Here is a 26,936-nt window from a genome sequence, read left to right on the forward strand (position 1 = left end):
TCACTCAACGGGCTGAATTACATGGATAGGCACTTCCTCTTTTGCATGATTATGTTCACTTTTTAAAAAGGTGATTTCACTTAGATTCTGAGCATTTTAACAGTTAATTTGTGCATTTGTGCTAGACTATTTTAATAGACATTTTATATTTTATGTAAACTGAGAAGATTATATGGATGATTGAGCAGTATGTAAATCTGAAAAAAATAATTAGACAAAGTCATATTGAAGACCACAGGTTTGTCACCCCTGATACAGAGAAGAGTGACAAGGAGACAAATGGAAAACCACAATTTCCTCTCCTGCATATAAAAAATGTGAAATGGATTGGTTCCACCTCTAATGCTATCAACATCTCATACTCCATGCAAGTTTCTTATTAGCAGCTCAGTCTCTGTCTATGAATGTAACAGAATGACATTGTAGAATTATGAAGTGGCAGAAAGGATGCAAACACTTCATGATGTGGGGGATACCAATTTTGACTGCCTACTATTAAAAAACCACTTCACAATTATACAACATCTAGGAGAAAAGTATTGTATCATCAATTTGCCTGTCATGAAGAGCATCAGAAGGTATGATGAAGGCAAAGAAGCTTTAGAAATCTATCATCTATCTATCTATGATCATCTATCATCCACAGAAGTGTTACTAGATCATCAATAATGATCATCAATAATGATCTAGTAAGCCATATGCTCCTAAAGCCTACTATATGTCCAACCCACCTAATATTTTGATTCAAATCATAAAGATTATTTAATTCTTTCTTCTTATTAGTTGTTCCCTACTGTTCAGTTCAGGCTTCATCACAACTTTCAGTGAATATCTATCAGTAATGTTCTAGTAAGCCGTATGCTCCTCAAGCCTATGTGCAACCCACCTAATAATATGATAGATACAAAACATATAGGTATTTTAACACTTTCTTCTTATGAGTTGTTCCCTGCTGTTTAGTTCAGGCCTCATCACAATGATGTAGCATTTAGGGGAAAAGATGAAACCCAGCAACCCAGAACTGGAAGCCAATATTGAGAAGATCTCTACAGCCACCATGTATTTTCCTCTTGTGCTCAGGTAGGTTGGAAGAAAGGAGAGCCATACACTGCAAAATGCTAGCATGCTGAAGGTGATGAACTTGGCTTCATTAAAACTGTCCGGTAACTTGCGGGCAAGGAAGGCCACAAGGAAACTGGCAATGGCCAAAAGGCCTAAGTAACCAAGGACACAATAAAACATGGTAACAGACCCTTCATTACATTGCACAATGATTTCTTCAGTTAATGATTGCATGTCTAAATCAGGGAATGGGGGAGAGGTTGCTAGCCACAAGGTGCAAATACTCGCTTGAATGAAGGTACAGGAAAGGACAATGGTATAGACTAGTCTTTTCCCCACCCATTTCTGCATCCTAGATCTAGGCTTTGTGGCCATAAATGCAAGAGAAACTATGGCGGTTTTGGCCAATACACAAGAAACCGCCATGGAGAAGATGATGCCAAAAGCAGATTGTCGGAGAAGGCAGGTCACTTTCCCAGGTTGGCCAAGGAAGAGCAAAGATGAGAGGAAGCAGAGCAGGAGGGAGATGAGGAGAGTATAGGTGAGTCCCCTGTTGTTGGCTTTCACTATGGGGGTGACTCTGTGCTTAATAAATATTCCTAGCATCAAGGCTGTAATGAGGGAAAATGAAATAGCAACAGTGGCTAATGTAACCCCTAACCTTTCTTTATAAGATAGAAAATGTATAGTTTTGTGGATGCACCCATTTTTATTCTTGTTTGAATATTGATCTTCTGGACATGTGAAACAGTTGTCCATATCTGAAAAAAAGGTCCAAATGTGGTGTTAATTAATGTGACACAGCAAAATAAATAAACCCTGTGTGATGGCAAAATTACATGACCTACAGGTTTTGTGTCATATCTTTCCTACTTGTTAAAGAGCACAATCATAGAAGCAAATATTTACCCCTTCCTTCTTTTTCTTCTCATATGCAGGGTGGCCGTAATCATAACACAAAGAAAGGGGAATAACCTATCTATAAACAGGAAAGAAGATTAATATGGGAGATAATCATGGCTAATTTTAACTGATCTTTATAATATGTCAATTTTTATTCTTACTTTGGAACTGATAATCAGATCACTTCAAACATCCATCCATATCTGACAAATAAAAAGTTTTGATCTTAATTCATCTGCATAGCTGCCAAGTCTCCCGTTTTTCACGGCAAACCCCCGGATTTTAATCCGTTTCCCACTGTTCTCCCGAATGGAAAAAAATCCCGGAATCTCCCGGATTTTGGGTGCTGGCGCCGCCGGATTTCCGGTGCCCAGACATGGGTAGCGCTGCACCGGAAGTCGCTTCTACGCATATCCGGACATGAGTAGAAGACACTTCCACTGCCGCTCCGCCCATTCCTGGGCACCGGAAATTGGGCACAGCGGCACTGGAAGTTGCTTCTACACATAGAAGTGACCTCTGGTGCCGCACTACCCATGTCTGGGCACCGGAAATCGGGTGGCGCTGGCACCGGAAGTTGCCTTTACGCATGTCCAGACATGCATAGAAGCGACTTCCGGTGCCGCGCCGCTGCTGATCCCACATTTTTCGGCAGGAGACTTGGCAGCTATGTTCATCTGACAGTTTTTTTCCACCAACATTTTTATTGATATTTCACAAAAATTTACACAAAAATTAACCATAGTCAACGTTGTAATGCACTGTTACAATAAATCAAATTAATCATGAATTTACAAATTAATCAAACTAATAAATCAAATTACTCATGAATTTACAAATAAATCAAATTAATCATGAATTTACACAAAATAACTAGAAAACGGTACCCTCGAATTCCTCACCACCACCCAGCCCTCCACCTGTTCATCTGACGGTTAAGTGTTTTAGTCATATACAAGTGCAAATTTAGATATTTGAGGACAATACCTACCAGTCTGCTTTGAAATCTTCCCTTCAGGGCACGGAGCACAATCATAGCAGCAAAACTTTACCCCTTCCTTCTTTTTCTTCTGATCACCAGGCCAGCAATGGTCATTGCACATAGAAAGAGGAAGTGCCTATCCATGGACATTAAAATGTTTAAACTGGGTGATATTCAAGCAATTTTGCGGTTCTGTTGCTGGTCTTGTCCATCACCTTACTTGATATTCCAGGAATAACTAGCATTCCTTTATTATCAGTACTTTTGACCCTTTCTTTATCACATGGTCCCAGAGCACATTACATACAGAATCAATATAACAAATTCAAACAGCCTACTAAATGTCAGTTTTCATAAGAATGGATATATTTGGCATTGAAACCCTGCATATAGCTTTGAAGTCCTAGGTAGTAGCAGCCTTCTAGAGCTTGACGATCCATTTGAAAGTCACATTAAGTCCTGTGATTTCTAAGGTCCTTAGATTTCTAAAAATCTAAGAGAGATTTTTCTCTTGTCCCACCTCTTTCCCTGGGAAAACATGCTCTCCAATTTAGCAGTAAATAGCAGGTTTTGACCAGGTAAAGCAGTGGGGGGAAATTATAAACTCTCTCACATCTGTATCTAGAAATCACAAGAAAAGTAGAAGTGTGGGTGACCCTTCAGTCCTGATACACTGATTTCCCAACTAGTTTGAAGAGGACACCCCAGGAGAATCACAGCGTCCATACCTGATTAAAATGTCTGTGCCAAAAAATTAAATCCTCATTTATGGTGAATTTCTTTTCTTGCACACCACTGGCATCCAGACTTCCAACTTTTACTTTCTGGAAAGACTTGTTGGGAAATGTGACCATATTCATAATATCAAACCCACCTCTCATTTCCCTCTTGTAATTAAAGGACACTTCTTCATTAGCTGAGTTGTTAAATGAAATGCCTTGAAGAAATGGGTGGAGCTGGTTGAAAGGAAGAGAAAGTAACAGAAGGGTAACAAAATTCTGGAGTGTTCAAAATATTTTCAGATTCCAATTGTGAGAGGATATGAAAATAGATAAAACATTGCCAGTGAATATGGTCTTCTAGCCTATGGTATAGAAGCACCTTTCAACACAGCTGGGCATTCAGTTTGTTGAGTCTCTTGGCTCTAGGAAGGGCATGGTGTGACTTTTCTAGACCTAGTTTTTAATCACATTTTTTTCCAGGATGATCCAATTAGCAATGATTTGGTGAGTAGGAAGCAATGGAGAGGAGGAGAGGCAGCAGCCTAGGCTGGTCCTACTCTTATGTTCAAAGGTAAGTGTGTAGATGACTGCAACCTTAAGGTGAGATGCAACTAAGTCACTTACTCGAATCATTCCTATCAGTGGCATTAAGTTGCTTGTGCAGTGAGTTCAGCTGGTATACTCTGAATATTCAGCTAACATTGAATAGTACCCATAACCTCTAAGTAGGGTGGATCCAGTGTAGAGTTAGGATCTATGCAGTGTACATCTGGCCATTTTAAATGCTAGTGAGGCCTATTTTGCACATTTTCTAACATATTGCGAGTCAATTATACATTTCAAGTTATCTTATAATTTAATTATATATCAGTTATATTTCAGCATTCTTCCAAGACTGACTCAGTTTCATCTGGTGAGTTTCATGGCCAAATGAAACTTCATCATCATCATCATCATCATCATCATTATTATTATTATCAGCAGCAAACATGAATTTTCCCCACGTATTTTGGAAAGCCTCATGACTCCAGAACAGCACACTCCTCATTTCAAAAAACTTTCTGAGAGCTGAAGGAACTGCTGCTGAACAGGTAAATCTTCTCTCCTCAAGTAAAATGTATCTTGTGGGATACTGTGAGAAGAGACTTTGGGTGAAAGGTGGGTCTTTGTTCTGATCCAAAAGGAGTCTTATGCTCATTGGTAGGCTCCCTCGCCTTTGGTTTGGAACCCTAATTTTGCATGGTGAACATTCAAGGAGAGGAGATTTCCTGCTTCAGAAAAATGCTCTTCAATTCAAGGTGGAGGGTTGTTAAGATAGTGGGTGCAATGCCCCAGAGGCTGGAATATGACCAATCTCAATGAGCACCCAAATCAAAATGAAATCCTAGAATATTTCATAGTGGAGACATTACCTGCCAAGGCTGGAGAGATAGAAATTCAATACTATTACTCCCCAGAATTGTGTTGTGCTCGGGTCCGGTTGTGAGCATAGTATGCAGTGCATGAGCAAAAGCCCAGACAGCATTATAGATGCTGTAGCTGTCACCAATCATCTGCATTTCGAAAAGACTCGCAGGGAGACTTTCCAGCCTCTCCTCCCCGGTACATGTGCCATCAACCATGATAGGCATCCCTGGATCTGGAAATGAACAGTCAAATGCTTGCTCCCAGAAGTCTTTGAGAAAACCATTTCCTTGTTTCCTATCAAGTTTTGTGATCTGAAGAAATTCTATGAATCCTGGAAGCTCATTTGTGTGAATTGTGAAGGAAATGGCACCTTGGAACAACTGGAGATCCAAACTCCTTTGAAGGCCTGATAAAATGAAATCACTCTGGGTTGTCATAATCCACACTTTTCCATATAATGTGTTTTCATCATTTAATGCATCTTGGACTAATAGAAAAGTTCTGAAAGTTGAAAGTATCATTGATTCTCCGTACATGATAAACACACTGGGTGTTTTATTTCTCAGTGGTAAATGCAAATTGGAAGCTGTGTTGAGTATGTCCCCAAAATTCTCAAAATGGGCTTGCTGTGGAATCCTTTTGACAAATGCCGAACAGATTCCATTCTGGAAAAATAATGATTCTAGTGCCTCCAAAAATGGTTCTCCGCTGTTCCCAGCTGCAACATAGAGCCCAACCCATGTCCACCTAAACTTCTGAAGTAGCCAGATGATCCCCCTGTGCTGATGGGACTCATTTGGAGCCATGTGGTAAAAGGAAAGGGAGTGTCTATTATCAGTTTCTTTCACTGGGGGAAATGAGCCATATGTGAACTAAAAGAAAAATGTATAGATTAAAGCATAGAAAAAAACTTAAGAGCAGTTTTATGTGCATGTCCATTTTATATATTTATTAATACAATAGTACAGAAACACACACACACACCAAACACACACGCACACACACACTTGTTTAGGCAGCAGTGAGAAGAATAAAATATGAATGACCCCAGAGCCCTCAAGCAAATCCTACCTGAGGAATCTTGTAAAGACCTAAGATGTTTGCCATATAGTGGGAGATATGAAAACCAAGTCCTCCGATGATAGCTATGAGTTTTTTCTGGCTGTCACATTTGTAGTTGGGGACAAATCTATCTGACTTGAAGAGAAGGTCCAGAGTGGTGCGGTAGGTCATCCTTGCATCATAGTAGCTGTCGTAAATGTGGAACCCAAGTGTAACATTGGGCAAAATCATGGGATTCTCATTGATCTCCTTCACAGCAAATGCTAAGGCAAGGGCATGCTGATAGAACTTTGTCACCACACTGTCAATATAATTGATCTGTTATTTCTTGACTATGAGATCAGAAAGGCTGAGAAGTCTTTAGTCAGCTCCAGTGTATGCATCGAGATGAAGAGGAGTAGCTCTGGGTGACGTTGTAAACAGACTCTTTGTAAACAGATTAGGCTGAGTAATATCACCCTCCTCCAAATACTTAGTGCAGGATAAAGTAAAACAAACAAGCAAATCACCTGTATTACAGGTGTTTGCCACTGTTGTCACTGTTACAAAACAGGACTAAATTTAGTGAGGGAAAAGTGGGGCAAGAGAAAAGAGTGAAACAGAAGATAGGGAAATATAGATATACAGAGGGATTTGAGAAGAGGCTGCAAAGCAGTGCTAATTCTTACTTTTATTTAGCTCTTAAATTTGCTATTGGTTGTTGCATTGGGAGACCAGCACATTTGCCTTATAATCTGTTTCAGAAATGTGATTTTACATACCGTGTTTCTCATATTTTAAGGCATCCCTACAAAATAAGGCATGGCAGGATTTCCAAGGGTTGGTGAAATATAAGGCATACCTTGAAAATAAGCCGTACCGGCTTGTGGTGGGAGGAAAAGGAAGATGTCTCCTCAGAACCGGATGCTGCTGCCACGTGCAGCTCCGTCCGAGTGGGAGCCGGCAAGAGCTGCAGCACACCCGGCTGGACCCACAGCTCAAGCCTCGAAAAGCCCCGGCAGCTGGCAGGCAGCTGCACCAAAAGGGCGCCAAAGGGGCACATAATGGCTGCTGTCCAGCTGAGCGCGGCAGCCAGGAGCTCCATGCAAGGCGGCAAAAGCTTCCTCTCCTCCTCTTCTTGCAGAACCAGTGAGACTATTGCCTAGAGTGGCAGCAGGCGCGTGGTGCCACTCTAGGCAGGCGTCTTGCTGGTTCTGCAAGAAGAGGAGGAGAGCTCCATCCCCGGGAGCTCTCTGCCTCCTGCTAGCTTGACTCGGGGCTCCTTGGGGACACATGGAGCCATGGGAGGAGGAGGGGGGAGAGAGAAAGAGCCCAAGGAAATGGAGGTGATTATAGAGGAGGAGGAGGAGGAGGAGGAGGAGGAGGAGGAGGAGGAGGAGGAGGAGGAGGAGGAGGAGGAGGAGTGGTGGGGCTGCGAGAAAAGAAAAGAGACACGAGGTTGTGCCGGGGTTATCTGTTTTCACTGGAGAGGAGCAGGGAGGCTGGTGGTGGGAGTGGGAGTGAAATGGAAATCACGGGGGGGGGGAGATCGCAACTGTTTTCCAACAACCCAAGAAGAAAGTGGGGAGGTGTGTGCGCGCGGTTTTTTGTGGTGATGGTGGGGGAGAGACATTCCCCAGGCAGCTTGGATTGGGGCCAGTGGCGGAAGCGATAGCAGTAGCAGCAACAACAACATACAGTAATAAGAGACTTAACACCACAGACCAAGTCTGCTTCTCTCTCTCTCTGTGTGTGTGTGTGTGTGTGTGTCTTCTCCCCTGCTGGGCGATCTCTTCCTTTCGCCTGCGCGCTTTCCCATCTCTGTCTTTTCCCCTGATCAGAGTGGGTCGCTGAGAAGGTCTCCCTGGTGGCCCTAGTTTGTTTTCCCCCCTCCCTTCCCGAAACCAAGGCGATTTTGAGGGTGAGCGGAAAAGGTGGTTTGAGGCGGATCCCAGCCAAGGCAAGGCGGCCGTGCTGAGCATTCAGGGTTTCTGTTTTCTGGTTTTGCCTCCCTTTTTGGGTGTGTGCGGGATCTTGCCCGCTGCGCCTTACGAGAAGGCTGTTTACCAAAGGGAAAAGGGGGGAGCTGCACCTGACAAGCTGCTGCCTGCAATTGCAGCAGATGAAGATGCAGGCACTCGGTGCAGGGTCCGAGAGTGAAAATGGAAGTCCCAAGCTGGCGGGGGGGGGCGCTGGAGGGATCCTTGAACCAAGGCGCCAGAAAGGCTTAAGACGGCCCTGCTGGCAGGAGCCGTGGTGCGCGAAGTTCAAGGCTTGTTGGGCTGAAAACATTGAGCTTGCACGGTATGCATGCAATGCTATTCTGTGATGCAGGAAAAGTTTGTGAAAAGCATGCTTTTATCGTGCTTGTTTGGGCTCTGTTCTGCTGCTTTTGATCTCAGAAAACTTTCACTTTGTGCATGTTTAATGCAAGCTTTAATTGCATGCAATTGCTCCCCCTCAGTGTGCTTTTGCTTGGTGCAAAAGTACAATATTTATGCATGGTTTACCATACTTAATTAAAAAATAAGACATCCCTTGAAAATAAGCCATGGTGTGTTTTTTTGAGGAAAAAATAAATATAAGACGTGTCTTATAATATGAGAAACACGGTAGGGATTTCTCCTCCCCTCCCCAATATCTCCTTATTTTCCCATTTAAACCGTTCTTGAGCTTTAAAGCTAGACCCTGAATTCATCTCCCTCAGTTTTCCACCTGAGTCTACAGAAGCCAGATAGTTTCATCTCTGTTCAGATTGGTAGCTCACTAACTTCTGATTTTGTATATTTTCATCAAATGTTTGCATTGACTTAAATAAATCTTTCCCACTTATTTTATTTTGGTCTGACTCATGTCATTTTCTTATCACCAGGAAAGGGGGGTGGTGGAGGAAAAAAAGACCCATATCTACCCTAAATTGAGTGAAATGCATGAATCTCAGAGAATGCACATGGGGAAAACAATACTTACTTAGGCACATCAAAAAGGTTCAAAGAAGGATTTTCCTTGAAGGAAACTTCATGGATAACATAAAACATCTGAGAAGCCATCCCACCAATGACAAGGCTGCCTGGCTGGTACCACTCATGTGGAACAGGGAGGGGTCCATCTTTGGGGTATTTTATGGTGTCCACTTTGCACACCATGAGAAGCAACAGAAGCAGCCACACAGCTCTGCCCAACATTTGGGGACCAAAGTATATCTCTAGATGCAAATAGTCCTGTCCCATATCTAGGCAATGGCTGACATAATCAAATTTCATTGGGTGGTGCCAGACTCTCCCCATACACTAATCAATGAGAAATTTACCAGGCTTACTTTTAGCATCAACAGGATTACAAATGGCTTCAGCAGTGTCTGAGACAATATGAAAATGAGAGCAATGTGTCAGAGTTGGGCTCCAATCTCTTGCACCTAAACCCAACTCTGCAGTCTATTTGTAACCACTTCCAGGCTTGTTTATTCGCTGTTTTCGTCTTGTCTTCTGCAAAGCCTTAGAAACTTCGGCAAGGTGAACAAATGATAGTGATTTGGATAATTGCAGGGGGAGATAATTACTTCTTCACAGTTTAAATTATGAGTGGTACTTTTGGCGGGAAACATGTTGATTCCCCCACCTCAATGCAAGCTATCCCTAAAGGGTTGAGAAACTAAGGCCTTATTGCAGATTTTTGTGGTGAGCAAACTCCAAGAAAAAGTAATGTTAGAGGCAAGGTTTCCCCAATTGACCAGGAATACAATTTTGGTCAAACTACACTCAACTATCCTATACCAAGGAGATGCAGGTCAATCTGTTCTGACATTCATTTGTTATTTTGTTTTTCTACACAGTTGGTGTATTTTGTAAAATTCTCTCTTCCTTTTTATATTCCACTGATGCATATCACAACAGACACACAAATCATATCCCTCAACATATGCCTTATTTACAAATAAATAAATCACCTCCTTTGTATTTTCCTTTTCAAAATTAATGAATTCCCAAGGGGGGTACCCCGTTACTCTTCAGCAGGAAAATCAGCAGAGTATCTTGAGGTACCTTGTATTTAAGGTTAACAACATGGCTAGTGGTCCATCACAAAGGCATCTAGGACTACAAACATAAGCATATCTACTCAGATATAAATCTCATGAATTCATTGGGGCTCATTACCACGTAAGTGTGATTGGAATTGCAACTTATATCACACCATTGACTTCTTGTCATCTTATAGCATTTCCCTCACTCAGACATCAGAGAGGGAAAGTTGATCGAGGTGGAGAAAAGAAATTTTAAATTGAATTTTACTTCTCAAACAAAGATTTAAGGGAATGGATGAGTGGTGAATAACGAAAAACTCAAATCCAGATGATTCTGCCCACTTTGGCCAAGAGGCTCCAACTTTAACAGAGGAGCACAGTTAAAGGCCATAGGTAGCCAATGTGAAAAGAACAATAGTGAGTGAGGCATTCCATTGTTTGTTCTCAGTGGGAATTATACATAAATGAAAATGTAAATGATGCATATTGGAAAGCAATTTATGTATCCAATTTCAATAAATGTGTAAAACAACCAAAGTAACCAGGAAATAGGAACACTGATCCACATCCTCTTTCGCAGGCAACCAGGGCCCTGTGGGAATTGTCATCTTTCCGCAGGGCCTGCAAGACAGAGCTGTTCCGCCTGGCCTTTGGGCTGGACTTAGTCTGACCCCTGTGTTTTCCCTCCCTCATGGTTTGGATTTATGGACTTCTTAAAATGAGGCTACATTTTAAATTTTAATATTGTATTTTAATCTGTATTTTAATTAATTGCTTTTTATGTTTTATTGTAATTTTATTGGTGTTAGCCGCCCTGAGCCCAGTTTTGACTGGGGAGGGCGGGGTATAAATAAATTATTGTTGTTGTTGTTGTTGTTGTTGTTGTTGTTGTTATGTGGTGGAGATGTGAGAAGGTCAAAAAGTTCTGGAATGTGATACATGAAGAATTAAAGAATATATGGAAAAGTTCATTAAACAAACACCCAGAAGCATATCTTTTGGGATTGTTAGATAAGGAAATACCACAAGAAAAAAGGGAAATCTTTCTATATGCGAGCACAGCTGCGAGAATGGTGATAGAGGCAAAATGGAAACAAGAAAAAATACCAACAAAAGAGGAGTGGATCTGTAAAGTAAATGAATACTTATTATTGGCAAAATTAACCACAATAATAAGAAACCAATCTAACCAAAAATTGAAAAACGAATGGAAATGTTTTGATGCTTATATGGTAAAACATTGCTCAGAAAACAAACAAACATGCTAATGTGTCTAGATTAAAATGTGGAGCGTGAGGTTGATTACAAAATAGAAGGTTAAAAATGAAATTCAAATTTAAGAGTAAGAACTGAGAATACGGAATGCAAGGAATGAAATATGTTCAGTTAAATATAAGGAAATCTAGCAGGGGTGGAGGGAAGGGTGGTGTAAAGGGTGGAGGGAAGGTGGTGGGATTAACAATGCCATATAACATTGTTTGGATATATCCTTCAGTTTGGAAATTTATGATTTGTATTGATTTGTATTGGATTGATTTGTAATTCAAATTTAGTTTTAATAAATAAATATTAAAAAGAAAGAAGAAGAAGAAGAAAACAAAGTCATTTTGACAACTAAGGCAAAAAACATCCACAGCTGGAGTCCTTGCATCACTCTTCCAATGTGGATCTACAAATCAGACCCAGAAGTTTGAGTTGGGGACTCTTGCAGAACCCTACTGTGTAGTTGTCTCCCCATTCATGTTGTAGTCATATGTTAAATTCCATTCCATTCCATTTATTAGAAGCATGCCATGAAAACATGAGAAGAGCCTCACAGAATCAGACCAATGGCCCATCTTGTTCAGAGTCCTTTTCCCACATCAGTCTAACAGATCCACGTGTGAAGTCCACACACAGGACCTGAACAAAACATCACTTTGCCCACTTTCCTTATACATTTGGAAAATATATAGGATATCTTCTAGTCCTACAAAGTGTTTCTTACAACATGGGTGGGGGCCATATGAGGATACTCCCCCCCCCCACCCAGCCAAGGTATATATAGAGCTAAACAACATTCACCCATGTGGTTTCATAGAGATGCTGATGGAATGAAACTCCCATCATCCCTCAGCTGGAATTGAATAATATTTGGAGTGTTGTTGTTTAGTCGTTTAGTCGTGTCCGACTCTTCGTGACCCCATGGACCATAGCACGCCAGGCACTCCTGTCTTGCACTGCCTCCCGCAGCTTGGTCAAACTCATGTTCGTAGCTTCGAGAACACTGTCCAACCATCTTGTCCTCTGTCGTCCCCTTCTCCTAGTGCCCTCAATCTTTCCCAACATCAGGGTCTTTTCCAAGGATTCTTCTCTTCTCATGAGGTGGCCAAAGTATTGGAGCCTCAGCTTCACGATCTGTCCTTCCAGGGAGCACTCAGGGCTGATTTCCTTAAGAATTGATAGGTTTTATCTTCTTGCAGTCCATGGGACTCTCAAGAGTCTCCTCCAGCACCATAATTCAAAAGCATCAATTCTTCGGCGATCAGCCTTCTTTATGGTCCAGCTCTTACTTCCATACATCACTACTGGGAAAACCATAGCTTTAACTATACGGGCCTTTGTTGGCAAGGTGATGTCTCTGCTTTTTAAGATGCTGTCTAGGTTTGTCATTGTTTTTCTCCCAAGAAGCAGGCGTCTTTTAATTTCGTGACTGCTGTCACCATCTGCAGTGATCAAGGAGCCCAAGAAAGTAAAATCTCTCACTGCCTCCATTTCTTCCCCTTCTATTTGCCAGGAGGTGATGGGACCAGTGGCCATGATCTTGGTTTTTTTGATGTTGAGCTTCAGACCATATTTTGCGCTCTCCTCTTTCACCCTCATTAAAAGGTTCTTTAATTCCTCCTCACTTTCTGCCATCAAGGTTGTGTCATCTGCATGTCTGAGGTTGTTGATATTTCTTCCGGCAATCTTAATTCCTGCTTGGGATTCATCTAGTCCAGCCTTTCGCATGATAAATTCTGCATATAAGTTAAATAAGCAGGGAGACAATATACAACCTTGTCGTACTCCTTTCCCAATTTTGAACCAATCAGTTGTTCCATATCCAGTTCTAACTGTAGCTTCTTCTCCCACATAGAGATTTCTCAGGAGACAGATGAGGTCTCCTGAGAAATCTCTATGTGGGACAAGAAGCTACAGTTAGAACTGGATATGGAACAACTGATTGGTTCAAAATATTTGGAGTACTTAGCTTCATCACGACTGACAAGCAATATTACTGAAAATTGACAGAATCACAAAAAAAACATGAACCCTGCCCGAACTACACCTTATGAAAATGTTCCTTGAATGAAGCATTTTGAAAAATGTACTAAGGCAAATTTTGAGCATGAACAGAAACTTTGCAAGAGACATCGATATAATAGAATATCTACCAATATTCTGACCTACTCTAGAAGCTCTTCTCCAACATATATAACTGTATGATAGAATGAAAATATAAGATTCCTTAACATTTTCTCCTTATTAGTTTCTCCCTGCTATTCAGTTCTGGTCGCAACACAATGATGTAGCATTTCGGGCAAAAAATACAACCCAGTAACCCAGCAGTGGAGGCCAAGATGGAGAAGATCTCCACTGCCACCATGCCTTTCCCTCTTGTGCTCAAGTAAGTCGGAATAAAGGACAACCAAACACTGCAAAAGGCCAGCATGCTGAAAGTGATGAATTTTGCTTCATTAAAACTGTCAGGTAGCTTGCGGGCAAGGAATGCCACCATGAAGCTGGTGATGGCCAGAAGACCCATGTAGCCTAAGACACAGTAGAACATGACGACTGACCCTTCATTACACTGTACAATGATTTCTTCATTCACTGAATGCATGTCTAAATCAGGGAATGGAGGATAGCTTGCCAGCCACACAGTACAAATGGCTATCTGAACAAGCGAACAACAAATTACAATTGAATAGGACACTTTCCTCCCCACCCATTTCTTCATTCTTGATCCTGGCTTTGTAGCCATGAATGCTAGAGAAACTATGGTGGTTTTGGCCAGCACGCAAGAAACAGCCACTGAGAAGATGATGCCAAAAGCTGCTTGTTGAAGGAGGCAGATCACTTTCCCAGGATGGCCAAGGAATAACAAAGAAGAGAGAAAACAGAGCAGGAGGGAGATGAGGAGAGTGTAGGAGAGGTCTCTGTTGTTGGCTTTGACTATTGCGGTATCTCTGTGCTTAATAAACATTCCTAGCACCAAGGCTGTGGTCAGTGAAAAAGAAACTGCAGCTGAGGCCAAAGTGACCCCTAGAGGTTCTGCATATGATAAAAAGGTTATAACTTTAGGGATGCAACCATTTCTATTTTTGTTTGCATACTGGTCTTCTGGGCATTTGAAACAGTCATCCATATCTGGAAAATAGAAAAAGATGTAAATTCAGTGTTAATTAATGTGACACAGGGGGAAACAATCAAACAAAAGCAAAACCCTCCGTGATGGGGAAATTACATCACGCACCAATCTGGTTTGATATCTTTCCATCTAAGCATGGGACACAATCATAGCAACAAAACTTTTCCCCTTCCTTCTTTTTCTTCTGATGACCAGGAAGACATTGTTCATTACACACCGAAAGAGGAAGCACCTATCCATAAACGGGGAAAATTAGTACGAGCACAGTTTTGGTTAAATTTAACTGACATTGCTTGCTTAAGAGCTATATAAACTATTTAAATAAATAATATTCAAAACAAGTTATTCTTTAATTGCTGATATAGCCTAATATCAAAAGGTAAGTTTGTGTGCTTGCAGAATACATGATTGGATCTGAAACCTTCTTGGACAATTATAACAGTGGACGTGTTCATCTCAAACTGATAGGGATGAAATTTCCTCCCCCCTGTGTCTTAAAGCAGAATATAGCTTCTCCACATTGTATTTCATAGGAAATCACCAAATGTCTATAATAAGTGCTTTTTTTCTTTAAAAAAAATGTTTAGGGGTACTCTCATTTTACAACTCATTTTGAAATACTGCCCCTCAAAGAGGCCCAACTTAGATTCACAAAATGATTAGGGGTGTGCATACAACTGTGTCCCCCAAGAAAAAAAGCACTGACTATAATAACTGAATTAGATAAAATCTCCTATGTTGTGCTTAAAGGGTGTTGGTTGTAAGATATTCCAAAAATGGAGGCGAGAGTAAGTAAATCAGAATTAATGAAATAAAGTTTGAAGCTTTCATTCTGTCCAGCATTCATGTCAAAATCTGAGAAAGTGGGTATTCCTGGAAGTATATATCTGAGGCACAAGGAATTCAGCAATTCTGTGAACCACTATGATTAGCAGACTCTTTGCAATCAGTGTGGCAGAGTTAACCGATTCCTTCAGTAAAATGTACATGAAGAAGCAAAGTGATGTAAACCTCAGAGTTAATAAACAATGCCTAGAACATTTGACACAGTTTTCAATTTAAGAATAAACAGAATCCATGCCTCATTAAAATGACTAGGCCATTCAATTCTATACTCATCGACAGTGAATCGTTTTCCTTCATGGGCACTGGGATCAATCCTCCCAACTTTCACTTTCTGGAATGAGTTATTTGGCAAGATGACCAGATTCATGATGTCGAATCCACCTCTCATTTCCCGTTTTTCGTTAAAGGACACAGTTTCTCCAGCTGAGTTGTTAAATGAAATGCCTCGAAGAAACGAATGGAGCTAATTGAAAAAGATAGGGAGTGGGGATTCACGGATAACAACACTTTGCAAATCACAAGCTTCAGTTATAGAAAGAAATAGGAACCCAATATTTGCCTTAATGACTTAAGGAGTGTAGCTTCACATTACACTACACTGTATATTAAAATAATTTCTGGTAAGACATTACCTGCCAAGGCTTTAGGTCCTGAAGTTCAATATTGTTACCAACCAACATTGTCCTATGCTTGGATGTAGATGAGTACATGGCATGCAAAGCATGAGCCAAAGCATAGACAGCAATATAAATGCTGTAGCTGTGGCCACTCATGTGCATTTCAAAAAGTCCAGCAGGGAGACTTTCCAGCCTCTCCTCTCCAGTACAGGTGTCATCATCCATTAGAGGCACCCCTGCTTGATCTGGCAAGAAACAGTCAAAGGCTTGCTCCCAGAAATCTTTTAGAAACCCATCTCCTTGAGTCCAATTTGGCTTAATGATTTGAAGAAATTCTCTGAAACCTGGTACCTCTTTTGTGTGAATTGTGAAGGAAATGGCACCCTGGAACATCTGAAAACCCCATCCTCTTGCAGCACCCGTTAAGATAAAATCCATCTGCATTGTCATGATCCACACCTTTCCAAATGATGGGTTTTCCTTATTTCCTGAATCTTGTGAACATATAAATGTTGTCAGCCACAAAATTGTTAAAGATTCTCCATATGTGATAATTGTACCAGCTTTACATTTTTGGAGGGATAAATCAATTGGACTTGCATCATTAAAATTATTGATGTATTCCTCCATACGAGCATCTTGTGGGATTCTTCTTATGAAGGCTGAACAGATTCCATGCCTGGAAAACATTGGCTCCAATATTTTTAGAAACTGTTCTCCACTGTTATCATCTACCACAAAGAGCCCAACCCAGGTCCATCTAAAATGCTGAAGTAACCATATAATCCCCATATACTGAAGGTGTTCATTTGGAACCATGCGATAAAATGGAGGAGCACCCATTGTTTGCATCTCATCTGGTGCAAATGAGCCATATATCAGCTGTAAGAAAATATGAGGAGACCACAGAGATTCATTAATACCCATCTATTTATTCCAGATGTCTATGGCTGGGAGTGGATTTTTACAACAAACATTTTTGAAGTATTTCTAAATCTATTTTGAATCATAGGGATATTATTATGTTCCCAAGTTTTTACTACTTGTCATCAGTATTACTTCCTTCTTTGGAACTTCACAGCTAATCTATTAAACATTAAAAGCCTTCAGATGTAATAATAATAATAATTACCTGTGGAATTTTGTAGAGGCCAATGATGTCCATCATAAGGAAAGAGGTGTCAGAGTCAAGTCCTCCAATAATGGCAAGAAGGGTTGTCTGTTTGCCACATTTGTAGTTGGGGAGAAATATATGTGACTTTGAAATCAGGTCCAGTGTTGTCCGATAGGTCATCCTTGCACTGTCATAACTGTCAGAGATGTGAAAACCGAGGGTGACATTGGGCAGGATATTGGCATTCTTGTTGATCTCGTTTACAGCAAATGCCAAAGCCAGGCTGTGCTGGTAGAACTTGGTTATGACACTGCCAAGAGAGTTTATTTTAATATTTCAGAAAATATGTCCATAACACAAAAATTCATTTTGCAATACAGTACCCTGTATATTGTCTCCCTGCTTATTTAACTTATATGCAGAATTCATCATGTGAAAGGCTGGACTAGATGAATCCCAAACCAGAATTAAGATTGCCGGAAGAAATATCAACATCCTCAGATATGCTGATGACACAACCTTGATGGCAGAAAGTGAGGAGGAATTAAAGAACCTTTTAATGAGGGTGAAAGAGGAGAGCGCAAAATATGGTCTGAAGCTCAACATCAAAAAAACCAAGATCATGGCCACTGGTCCCATCACCTCCTGACAAATAGAAGGGGAAGAAATGGAGGCAGTGAGAGATTTTACTTTCTTGGGCTCCATGATCACTGCAGATGGGGACAGCAGTCACGAAATTAAAAGATGCCTGCTTCTTGGGAGAAAAGCAATGACAAACCTAGACAGCATCTTAAAAAGCAGAGACATAACCTTGCCGACAAACATCCGTATACTTAAAGCTATGGTTTTCCCAGTAGTGATGTATGGAAGTGAGAGCTGGACCATAAAGAAGGTTGATCACCGAAGAATTGATGCTTTTGAATTATGGTGCTGGAGGAGACTATTGAGAGTCCCATGGACTGCAAGAAGATCAAGTCTATCCATTCTGAAGGAAATCAGCCCTGAGTGCCTACTGGGAGGACAGATCGTGAAGCTGAGGCTCCAATACTTTGGCCACCTCATGAGAAGAGAAGACTCCCTGGAAAAGACCCTGATGTTGGGAAAGATGGAGGGCACAAGGAGAAGGGGATGACAGAGGACGAGGTGGTTGGACAGTGTTCTGAAAAAGACTATAGTTTCCATTAGCTGACCACTATCCCATCCCATGTGACATTAGTCAGTGCTTTTATATCTTACCTTTTTGAGAGATTTTTTGTGGTCATTGTGTGAGTGCACACAAAAGGTTGTGCTGGATTTTATATGTACATTTCCCGTGTCTATTTTTAAGCTTTGCAGTATTCAAGATCAAACCTTCTCCTTATTATTTTCAATGCTCCTTACCTGTCCTTCCTGGTGGCTTTCCTGTACCAACACCCTGCTTTCTCAAACAAAAAGGCTTTCACTTTTGGAAGGAGAATATCCACATATACTATTGTTAATTATAAGGTATACAGCTTAGAAAAAGCAGGTGGATTGAGGGATCCTTACTGTGGAAAGTCAATCTGGTTCTGAGAAGGGTGTTCCTCAAAAGTAACCGGGTTGACTATATAAGAGATCTGAGAAGCAATTCCACCAATGTGGAGGCAACCTAGCTGGTACCATTCATGTGGAACAGAGAGGGGATCACCTGTGTGACATTTCATAGTTTCTTCTTGCGACACAACAGGAAACAGCAGGAGCATCAACCCTGCTATTTCTAACATGTTGGCAGAAAAGAGTTTCTGACTCTATAAATTCCCTAATTTGTAACTTGCATCCTATGTGAGACTGCCAATCCTAGAAGTCCAAGATTCACAAAGGAGAAAATGTCATAGATGGACCTGCCTGACTCTTGCGTTTAATTATAGCCTAATGCCACCAGGGTTGATTTATAAATACTTTCAGGCTCCCTTACTGACTGTTTTCTCCTGCCTTCTAGAAAGCTTCAGAAGCTTCAGAATGATGAGTAAATTATAGTTATTTGGATAATTGCAGAGGGAAATCATTGCCTCTTTAAAGCTTTAATACTGAGTGACACTTTGGGTAGGGAAAAAGTTGGTTGATCTTTATGGAACAGTCCACAAGTTTTCTCTATTCCCAAGAGCAGGTGCATTAATAATTTGGCCCTCAGCTGTAGGACAAGAACTTGAATCAATTCCTGCCTGCAAGATCAAAGATTCAATAACATGTAAATGTCCACAAATATCCCGTCTGTGCCATGAAGCCATGAGAAAGTAATGTTGTTTCCTGATCTCTCTGAAAAACAAATTAATTCCGGAGAGTGACACTCTCTGGTAAAGCCAGTAACTTGACTGAATAAACCAAGCAATGGTAGTCCTGGAATGAAGGTGGCTGTGTCTTAGAATTAGAGTTTCATCTTTCCCACCTGCCAATCACTTGCCATCAGGTGATTTTGCTACCATGTCTTACTAACAATCCATAGGGGTGAAGGAATAGGGCTTTGGAAAGGCCAATGATTGGATGTTAGATGGTGTCTGCCATCCCTACTTTCTTTGCTTGTGTGAGTAAGGACTACAGATTAACACAGACCGTGAGTGGGTTATATACACTTTGGATAGTACTGACAATTATTGCTTTGCTTTCCACTCTAATAGCTAGTTGGTGCAATAAGAATATAAAGATCATGTCCATATCAAATGATCAATCAACAGACAGATTGACAGAAAGATATTTATTGTGTTAATGGAAAGCACCATTAAGAAGAAAAGAAGTCAATAATAGCCATTGCCATGGCTCAATATCTATATGCCCCTTCCCCATAAACTCTGAAATCCCCCACTTCAATTCTCATAAATGGGATGAGGACACTGTCAATCACAACAGCAGAAAGCTTGGAATTAAGAAGAGGGAGGTAGTGCTTTATTTAATCTTCAATAGTGTTTAGGAGTTCTGTGTGCTGTGCAGTGCTTTTTTCTCTGGGGGTACCCAAGGGTACTCAGTACCAGCTTCTTCTTTCCCCCCCAAATGTTAAAAGTGTGGCATTTACTGTAATAACATCATAGAGATTACTGGCCACTTTTTCTCCTTAAAAACAAAAACACTGGTATTGTCGAACTACTTGTACAGAATAGTTATACACTTATCCAGTTCAGCACTCAGCATATAACAAGAGTATAATTACCCATTCAAATGATGTGATCATATCATATTTAAGTTCAAAGGGATCAGAGAGAGAGAGAGAGAGAGAGAGAAGAGGTTAAGTGAATGGAGGGTGAAAAGGAGGTCCAATGCACCTTCAACTACTATTGAATCTCTCCGCAAAACAGAGTGTCTTTTTTGAGATCACACTAACATTCTGGAAGAGTTCAGCTGAAGCTTTGTCCGCTGATCAGTTGGCTAAGCTCTAGTCCCCATCATAACTGATTGACTTTTGGCCACTGTGGCCCATTCTCGAATATTTTCCATTTTAGTGGAACTGATGCACATGGCAATGATCACCATAACTCTGTCCAAACTACTCCTTATTAAAAATGATCCTTGAATAAGATAGATGGGGCGGGGCATTTCGTGATATGTACTTTTGCAAAATCTGAGCATCAACAGAAACATTGCAAAGAGACATCAATATAAGTGGAAGCGAATATCTACCAATATTCTGACATGCTCCTAAACCTCTTTTCCAAAATGTATAACTGTATGATAGAATGAAAATATAAGATCCCTTAATACTTTCTCCTTATTAGTTTCTCCCTGCTATTCAGTTCTGGTCGCAACACAATGATGTAACATTTTGGGCAAAAGATACAACCCAGTAACCCAGCAGTGGAGGCCAAGATGGAGAAGATCTCCACAGCCACCATGCCTTTCCCTCTTGTGCTCAGGTAAGTCGGAATAAAGGACAACCAAACACTGCAAAAGGCCAACATGCTGAAAGTGATGAATGTTGCTTCATTAAAACTGTCAGGTAACTTGCGGGCAAGGAATGCCACAATGAAGCTGGTTATGGCAAGAAGACCAATATAGCCCAAGACGCAGTAGAACATGACGACTGACCCTTCATTACACTGTACAATGATTTCTTCATTCACTGAATGCATGTCTAAATCAGGGAATGGAGGATAGCTTGCCAGCCACACAGTACAAATAGCTATCTGAACAAGCGAACAACAAATTACAATTGAATAGGACACTTTCCTCCCCACCCATTTCTTCATTCTTGATCCTGGCTTTGTAGCCATGAATGCTAGAGAAACTATGGTGGTTTTGGCCAGCACGCAAGAAACAGCCACTGAGAAGATGATGCCAAAAGCTGCTTGTTGGAGGAGGCAGATCACTTTCCCAGGATGGCCAAGGAATAACAAAGAAGAGAGAAAACAGAGCAGGAGGGAGACGAGGAGAGTGTAGGAGAGGTCCCTGTTGTTGGCTTTGACTATTGGGGTATCTCTGTGCTTAATAAACATTCCTAGCACCAGGGCTGTGGTCAGTGAAAAAGAAACTGCAGCTGAGGCCAAAGTGACCCCTAGAGGTTCTTCATATGATAAAAAGGTCATAATTTTGGGGATGCAACCATTTTTATTTTTGTTTGCATACTGGTCTTCTGGGCATTTGAAACAGTCATCCATATCTGAAAATTAGAATAAGGTGTAAATTCAATGTCAATTAGTGTGACACAGCAAAAAACAACAACCAATAAACTAAACTAAACTAAACTATGTGATTGGAAAAATATCACGCACCAATCTGGTTTGATATCTTCCCATCTAAGCATGGGACACAATCATAGCAACAAAACTTTTCCCCTTCCTTCATTTTCTTCTGATGACCAGGAAGACATTGTTCATTACACACCGAAAGAAGAAGCACCTAGCCATAAAACAAGGGGGGGAAATTAATGTGAATATACTTTTGGTTAATTTTAATTCATCTTATTTACTTAAGCGGTATATAACTGTTGAAATAAATAAATAAGGAATATTCAAATCAAGTTATTCTTCAGTTGCTGATATAGTCTAATATCAAAAGTTACAATAGGTAAGTTAATGTCTTTGCAGAATAAATGAATTGATTTGAAACCTTGTCACAATCGTAGACTGCTAGGGATGAAATTTGCTTCCCCTTGTGTCTTAAAGCAGAATATAGCTTCTCCACATTATATTTCATAGGAAATCATCAAATGTCTATAATCAGTGCTTTTTTTCCCTTAAAAAAATGTTTAGGGGTACTCTCATTTTCCAACTCATATTGAAATACTGCCCCTTCATGAGGACAAACCTAGATTCACAAAATGTTTAGGGGTGTGCATACCCCTGTGTCCCCTAAGAAAAAAAGCACTGGCTAGAATATCTGAATTAGATAAAATCTCCTTTGTTGTGCTTAAAGGGTGTTGGTTGTAAGATATTCCAAAAATGGAGGCAGGAGTAAGTAAATCAGAATGAATGAAATAAACTCAATGTCAAACTCTCAGAAAGTGGGTATTGCTGGAGGGATATGTCAGAGGCACAATGAATTCAGCTACCAGCAGTTTCCTAGAAATCACCACCTTATTTATCTCCAGCACTGATGATTGTAAAAACTTCTGTGAACCACTGCTAGCAGCAGACTCTTTGAAATCAGAGTTGCAGACTTATCCTATTACTTCAGGAACATATAAATGAAGAATCAATGTGTTGGAAACCTCAGAGTTAATAAACAATGCATAGAAAATTTGACAAAGTTTTCAATTTAAGATTAAACAGAATCCATGCCTCACAAAAACCTTTAGGCCACACAATTCTATCTTCATCGACGGTGAATTGTTTTCCTTCATGGTCACTGGGATCAACCCTCCCAACTTTCACTTTCTGGAATGAGTTATTTGGCAAGATGACCAGATTCATGATGTCGAATCCACTTCTCATTTCCCGTTTATCATTAAAGGACACAGTTTCTCCAGCTGAGTTGTTAAAAGAAATGCCTCGAAGAAACGAATGGAGCTAATTGAAAAAGATGGGGGCGGGATTCATGAATAACAACACTGCAAATCACACACTTTAGATATAGAAAGAAATATGAACCCAATATTTGCCTTAATGACTTAAGGAGTGTAGCTTCACATTACACTACACTGTATATTAAAATACTTTCTGATAAGACATTACCTGCCAAGGCTTTAGGTTCTCAAGTTCAATATTGCCACCAACCAACATTGGTCTGTGCTTGGGATCACATTCAGCTATATCAGCTGCACTGGCTCCTGGTGGAATACAGGATCAGGTTTAAGGTGCTGGTATTAAAGCCCTATACAGCCTAGGACCCTCGTACCTATGGGGATGCCTCTCCTGGTATGCCCCACGGAGGACCTTATGGTTTGAAAATAACAACATCCTAAATATTCCGGGCCCCAGAGAGATCAGACTGGCCTCGATCAGAGCCAGGGCCTTTTCGGCCACGACCCCGGCCTGGTGGAACGCTCTCTCACAAGAGACTATGGCCCTGCGGGCTTTGACATCTTTACGCAGGGCCTGCTAGATGGAGCTTTTCCTCCAGGCCTTTGGGCAGGGTGAAGTCTGACTCATTTTCTCCTTGTATAAGAACAAGCACAAAGGGAGTTCCCAGCCCGCTAACAGGTGCTTATAATATCAGTGGAAACCGCCTTCAATTTTAACCTGAATATTGCCACTTGTCCAGTTTTAATTTTAATTTGTTTGAGTTAATTGTGGGATGTATCTTAATTTATTGATCACTTGTTTTTATGCATTGTCTTACTTGTATGATGTTGGCCACTCTGAGCCTGGTTTTGGCTGGAAAGGGTCAGATAAAAATAAATGATGATGATGATGATGATGATGATGATGTATTCTGTTTCCTCTTTCCCATTGTTTTGTGCCATATTCAAACTATTATTGCAGAGAATATAAAGGACTTGAGTAGGCAAAAAATCACCCCCACAATCATTTCTGATTCTATTCTGCAGAGGGCTTGTTCTGAAACGAGATGAGCGCCACACCCCATAGTTGCCTTTGACTGGACTGAACTATCCAGGGGTCCTTTAGCTTACTTTGCCTAGAGCAAAAAGTTGAATAAATGTCAATGTTTATTAAAAATCTAGGAAAAAAGTAAAATAATATTCAAAACATTTATTCTTTGAAAGGAATGGTTGGGGAAGGTGACCAGGTTCATGGTGTCAAATCCACCACTCATTTCGAGGAAAAAAAAGGTTTCTAAAATGGCGGCGCGTGGAGACGCAGCGGCTGGTTGCTCCCTAACTCAGAATTTGGCTTTCTTGTCCTGCCAAAATAGACTTGTTTATAGTCGACAGGATATGTTATCTATTTGGCTACGGAGCGAGCACTGCATAAATTGTGAGTGTCTCCGCGTCTGCAAGGAAGATTTTTTGACTTCAAAGAACCGGGGAGGAAAGAGGCACAGGAGAGACCGTAAACAAAAGAGAGGTTGCAGGGGAGGAAGGTGACTAAAGCAATTAAGGCTGAAGACACAGCACTATAACTTACCACTTCCCAGCATTTTCTATGCGAATGTGAGATCCTTGGTGAACAAGCTGGAGGAGTGGAAGCTGTGGGTGGCAACTGAGAGAACTGTGAGTGAATGCTGTCTTCTGCTGATTACAGAAACTTGGCTGACACCACTTATACCTGACTCAGCCATAGAACTAGCAGGCTATACAGTGTTCCGTCATGATAGAACAGAGGACTCTGGTAAAAGAAGGGGGGGAGGTTTGTGTGCATATGTAAACAACTGCTGGTGCACAAACCACACCGTGATAGCTAGTCATTGTTCCCCAACTGTGGAATTTATGACGCTTAAATGCAGACCTATTTACATCCCCTGAGAATTTACAGTAGTACTGATAACTATAGTATATATTGCACCTGATGCGAACATCAATGAGGCATTGGGTCTCCTGCACGATGCTGTTAATAGACAACAATGCAAGTATCCTGAGGCTGCATCTATTGTATGCGGGGATTTCAACCAAGCAGATTTGAAAGTGGTCCTACCTAAATTTTATCAACATATAAAGTGTGCAACCAGGGGCGAAAGGACTCTGGACAGACTGTACACAAATGTCAAGCAAGCCTATAAAGCTGAACCGCTGGCACACCTAGGTCAATCTGATCACGTGTCCCTGCTCCTGACTCCTGTATACATTCCACTGAGGAAACGGATTCCAACAACAAAGAGGAGTATTACAATATGGCCGGCTGAAGCATCTCAACAGCTACAGGACTGTTTTAATGACACAGACTGGGCGGTGTTCAACCAACAGGACATAGAGACTTTTACTGAGGAAGTGCTGGATTACATCAGGTTCTGCACTGACAATGTAACACAGAGGCGCCGGATAAAGATCTATCCAAATAGGAAGCCCTGGATGACAAGGGAGGTACAGGGGCTGCTAAAGGCAAGAAATACTGCTTTTAGAAGTGGAAACAGGATGCTGTACAGCTCAGCCAGAGCAGATTTAAAGAGAGGTATCCGGGTGGCCAAAGAGGTGTACAGACAGCGGCTGGGGGATCACCTACAGAGTAATAACACCAGGCAGGTGTGGCAAGGTGTACAGGAACTGACGGGGCAAAAATCCAAAGATTCCTTGGTGGACGAGGGAGGGGCATCCCTCGCAGAGGAGTTGAATGTCTTTTTTGCCCACTTTGAAGCAACATCTGCAGCAACACCTGCGGAGGCTAGGCCACCATCACCACCGTCACCATCATCGGGGCAAAGGAATGTGGTATTCGAAGTGGAGGAAGGAGAAATGAGGAAGGTGCTGAAGGGAATCAACTCAAGGAAGGCTACAGGGCCAGGTGGAGTAGCTGGAAGAGTCTTAAGAGACTGCGCAGACCAACTAGCAGGAGTCTTCGCTGGGATCTTAAATCGATCCCTAGCCCAGGCTACTGTCCCATCTTGCCTGAAGTCCTCTATTATTGTTCCAGTACCAAAAAAATCCAATCCGGAGAATCCGAATGACTTTCGTCCAGTAGCACTTACACCCATAATTATGAAGTGCTTTGAAAAGCTGGTACGAAATTATGTCATTGCCTGCCTACCAGAGGGATTGGACACATTCCAATTTGCCTACAAAACGAAAAGATCAACAGAGGATGCCGTGGAAATTGCCCTCCAAGCTGTTCTTGCACATTTGGAGCAGCGGGGGAGCTACGCCAGACTGCTTTTTGTAGATTTCAGCTCGGCATTCAATACCATTCTACCGCGATGTTTGATAACTAAATTGGGAAATCTGGGGCTCCCGCTATCACTCTGTGGGTGGATACTGGACTTTCTCTCAGATCGCTCCCAGAGGGTCCGGTTGGGCCCTTATATGTCTAACATGCTTAGGACTAACACAGGAACACCACAAGGATGCGTGCTTAGTCCGCTCCTTTATACTCTTTATACGTATGATTGTGTCGCTGCCCACCCTAGAAACAGGGTTGTCAAATTTGCAGATGACACAACCGTGATCGGGCTCATCTCTGATAAGGAGGGTGAAACTGAGTATAGAGATGAGGTGGAGCGGCTGACAGAGTGGTGCAGAGTCAACAACTTGCTCATAAATACAAAGAAAACTAAGGAGCTTGTGGTGGACTTTAGGAGACAGAAGAACGAGGTCCAGCCACTTTTGATTGACGGAATTTGTGTGGAGAGGGTAACAACGTTTAGATTTCTAGGCATTGAGTTACAGGAGGATCTGTCCTGGAGTGTTAATACGAGGGGGCTTGTGAAGAAGGCGCAGCAGAGACTGTATTTTTTGAGAATTTTAAGGAAAAACCATCTTCCACAAAAGCTGCTGCTTGCCTTCTATCACTGTGCCATACAGAGCGTGCTCACGTACGGTTTATGTGTGTAGTACGG

At 41.3% G+C, this 26,936-nt stretch overlaps 5 protein-coding genes across 5 annotated transcripts; all 5 read right to left on the reverse strand.

The window, feature by feature from the left end:
• Positions 1-921: 921 nt before the first annotated feature.
• On the reverse strand, positions 922-3,002 carry LOC148684090 (vomeronasal type-2 receptor 26-like). Its single transcript, XM_088654832.1, has 2 exons — positions 2,957-3,002; positions 922-1,823 (listed from the first exon to the last, which is right to left on the reverse strand). The coding sequence occupies exon 2, from the start codon at positions 1,819-1,821 to the stop codon at positions 922-924; it is 900 nt and encodes a 299-aa protein (XP_088510958.1). The 5' UTR covers positions 1,822-1,823; positions 2,957-3,002.
• Positions 3,003-3,660: 658 nt separating this feature from the next.
• Positions 3,661-9,167, reverse strand: LOC118095679 (vomeronasal type-2 receptor 26-like). Its single transcript, XM_035136918.3, has 4 exons — positions 9,088-9,167; positions 6,148-6,439; positions 5,082-5,948; positions 3,661-3,903 (listed from the first exon to the last, which is right to left on the reverse strand). Exons 1-4 carry the CDS (start codon positions 9,165-9,167, stop codon positions 3,661-3,663), a joined length of 1,482 nt encoding a protein of 493 aa, XP_034992809.3.
• A 4,461-nt stretch (positions 9,168-13,628) lies between these two features.
• LOC118095678 (vomeronasal type-2 receptor 26-like) lies at positions 13,629-15,837 on the reverse strand (the record flags this gene model as incomplete). Its single annotated transcript, XM_035136916.3, has 3 exons — positions 13,629-14,530; positions 14,637-14,763; positions 15,613-15,837. Coding segments are annotated over 3 exons (1,254 nt in total), but the record flags the coding sequence as incomplete, so codon positions are not given.
• A 145-nt stretch (positions 15,838-15,982) lies between these two features.
• LOC148684091 (vomeronasal type-2 receptor 26-like) lies at positions 15,983-16,816 on the reverse strand. The gene has a single exon (XM_088654833.1). The coding sequence runs from the start codon at positions 16,811-16,813 to the stop codon at positions 15,983-15,985; it is 831 nt and encodes a 276-aa protein (XP_088510959.1). The 5' UTR covers positions 16,814-16,816.
• A 3,993-nt stretch (positions 16,817-20,809) lies between these two features.
• On the reverse strand, positions 20,810-23,955 carry LOC118095677 (vomeronasal type-2 receptor 26-like). Its single transcript, XM_035136915.2, has 5 exons — positions 23,832-23,955; positions 23,225-23,319; positions 22,832-23,059; positions 21,824-21,950; positions 20,810-21,711 (listed from the first exon to the last, which is right to left on the reverse strand). The coding sequence occupies exons 1-5, from the start codon at positions 23,953-23,955 to the stop codon at positions 20,810-20,812; spliced, it is 1,476 nt and encodes a 491-aa protein (XP_034992806.2).
• Between the last annotated feature and the right edge of the window lie 2,981 nt (positions 23,956-26,936).

Source organism: Zootoca vivipara, chromosome 12, assembly GCF_965207765.1.
Source record: "Zootoca vivipara chromosome 12, rZooViv2.hap1.1, whole genome shotgun sequence".
Taxonomy (NCBI): Eukaryota; Metazoa; Chordata; class Lepidosauria; order Squamata; family Lacertidae; genus Zootoca; species Zootoca vivipara.